General features: G+C 58.8%; 1 protein-coding gene across 1 annotated transcript in view; it reads right to left on the bottom strand.

The window, feature by feature from the left end:
• The window catches only part of CTPS2 (CTP synthase 2), a 94,735-nt gene extending 94,182 nt beyond the window's left edge, over nucleotides 1-553 (bottom strand). The window contains exon 1 of the mRNA XM_029930728.1: nucleotides 344-553. Coding sequence (XP_029786588.1) covers nucleotides 344-538 — 195 coding nt within the window. The 5' untranslated portion in view covers nucleotides 539-553. The remainder of the gene's footprint in view (nucleotides 1-343) is intronic.
• Between the last annotated feature and the right edge of the window lie 268 nt (nucleotides 554-821).

An 821-nucleotide genomic window follows, 5' to 3' on the forward strand; every position in this document is an offset into this window, starting at 1 on the left:
GCGGGCCTCGGGGTGCGCGGCGCCCTCCTCGCCCACCTTTCCCTCTCCGGCTGCTGCCGGCCCCGCTGACTCACGCTGGTGAGCTTGGGGTTTGCACCCGCGTTTGTGCAATGCTCCAAAACAAGCACCTAAAAAGTGACTCCTCAGGCACAGACAGCTTCCCGCCACCCTCCGCCCTGGATGCACTTGGCCCCAGGCCTCGTTCAGCCCGGGGACTGCTCCTCCCCTCCGTGGCTCACTTAGCAAAGGCACTTCGGAGGCGCCGGTGAACTCCGCGTTCCGGCGAGCCCCTGCCTCTAGGCAAGGCGACACCCTGGCTTGGGTCCTTCTGCCCAGTTCTCACCACTGTAAAGAGCTCCACGCTGTCACAAACGTTTGTGGAACCCTTACTGCCCTCCAGGAACTGCAGGAACGATAAGAAGAGGACGCAAATAAAACTCCGGCCTTTGAGGGGCTCGCAGTGTGGAGGCGGCTCTACAAGTCTATTGAAATCAGTAAAGTTCCTTGCGGCCCCTGGCTGGCTCAGCGGGTGGAGCATGCGACTCTCGATCTGGGACTGTAGGTCCCAGCCCCATGTTGGGTGTTAGGATTACTTAAAAATAAAATATCTCGGGCTCATGGTTGGCTCAGTGGTTAAGTGTGGGACTTCCGCTCAGGTCATGATCTCACAATACTGAGTTCGAGCCCCAATGGTGAGTTCAAGCCCTGGGTAGGGCTCTGCGCTGACAGCTCAGAGCCTGGAACCTGGTTGGGATTCTGTGTCTCCCTCTCTCTCTCTGCCCATCTCCTGCTAGCGCTCTGTCTCTGTCGCTCTCTTTCAA

The sequence above is a fragment of the Suricata suricatta genome, chromosome X (assembly GCF_006229205.1).
Source record: "Suricata suricatta isolate VVHF042 chromosome X, meerkat_22Aug2017_6uvM2_HiC, whole genome shotgun sequence".
NCBI lineage: Eukaryota > Metazoa > Chordata > Mammalia > Carnivora > Herpestidae > Suricata > Suricata suricatta.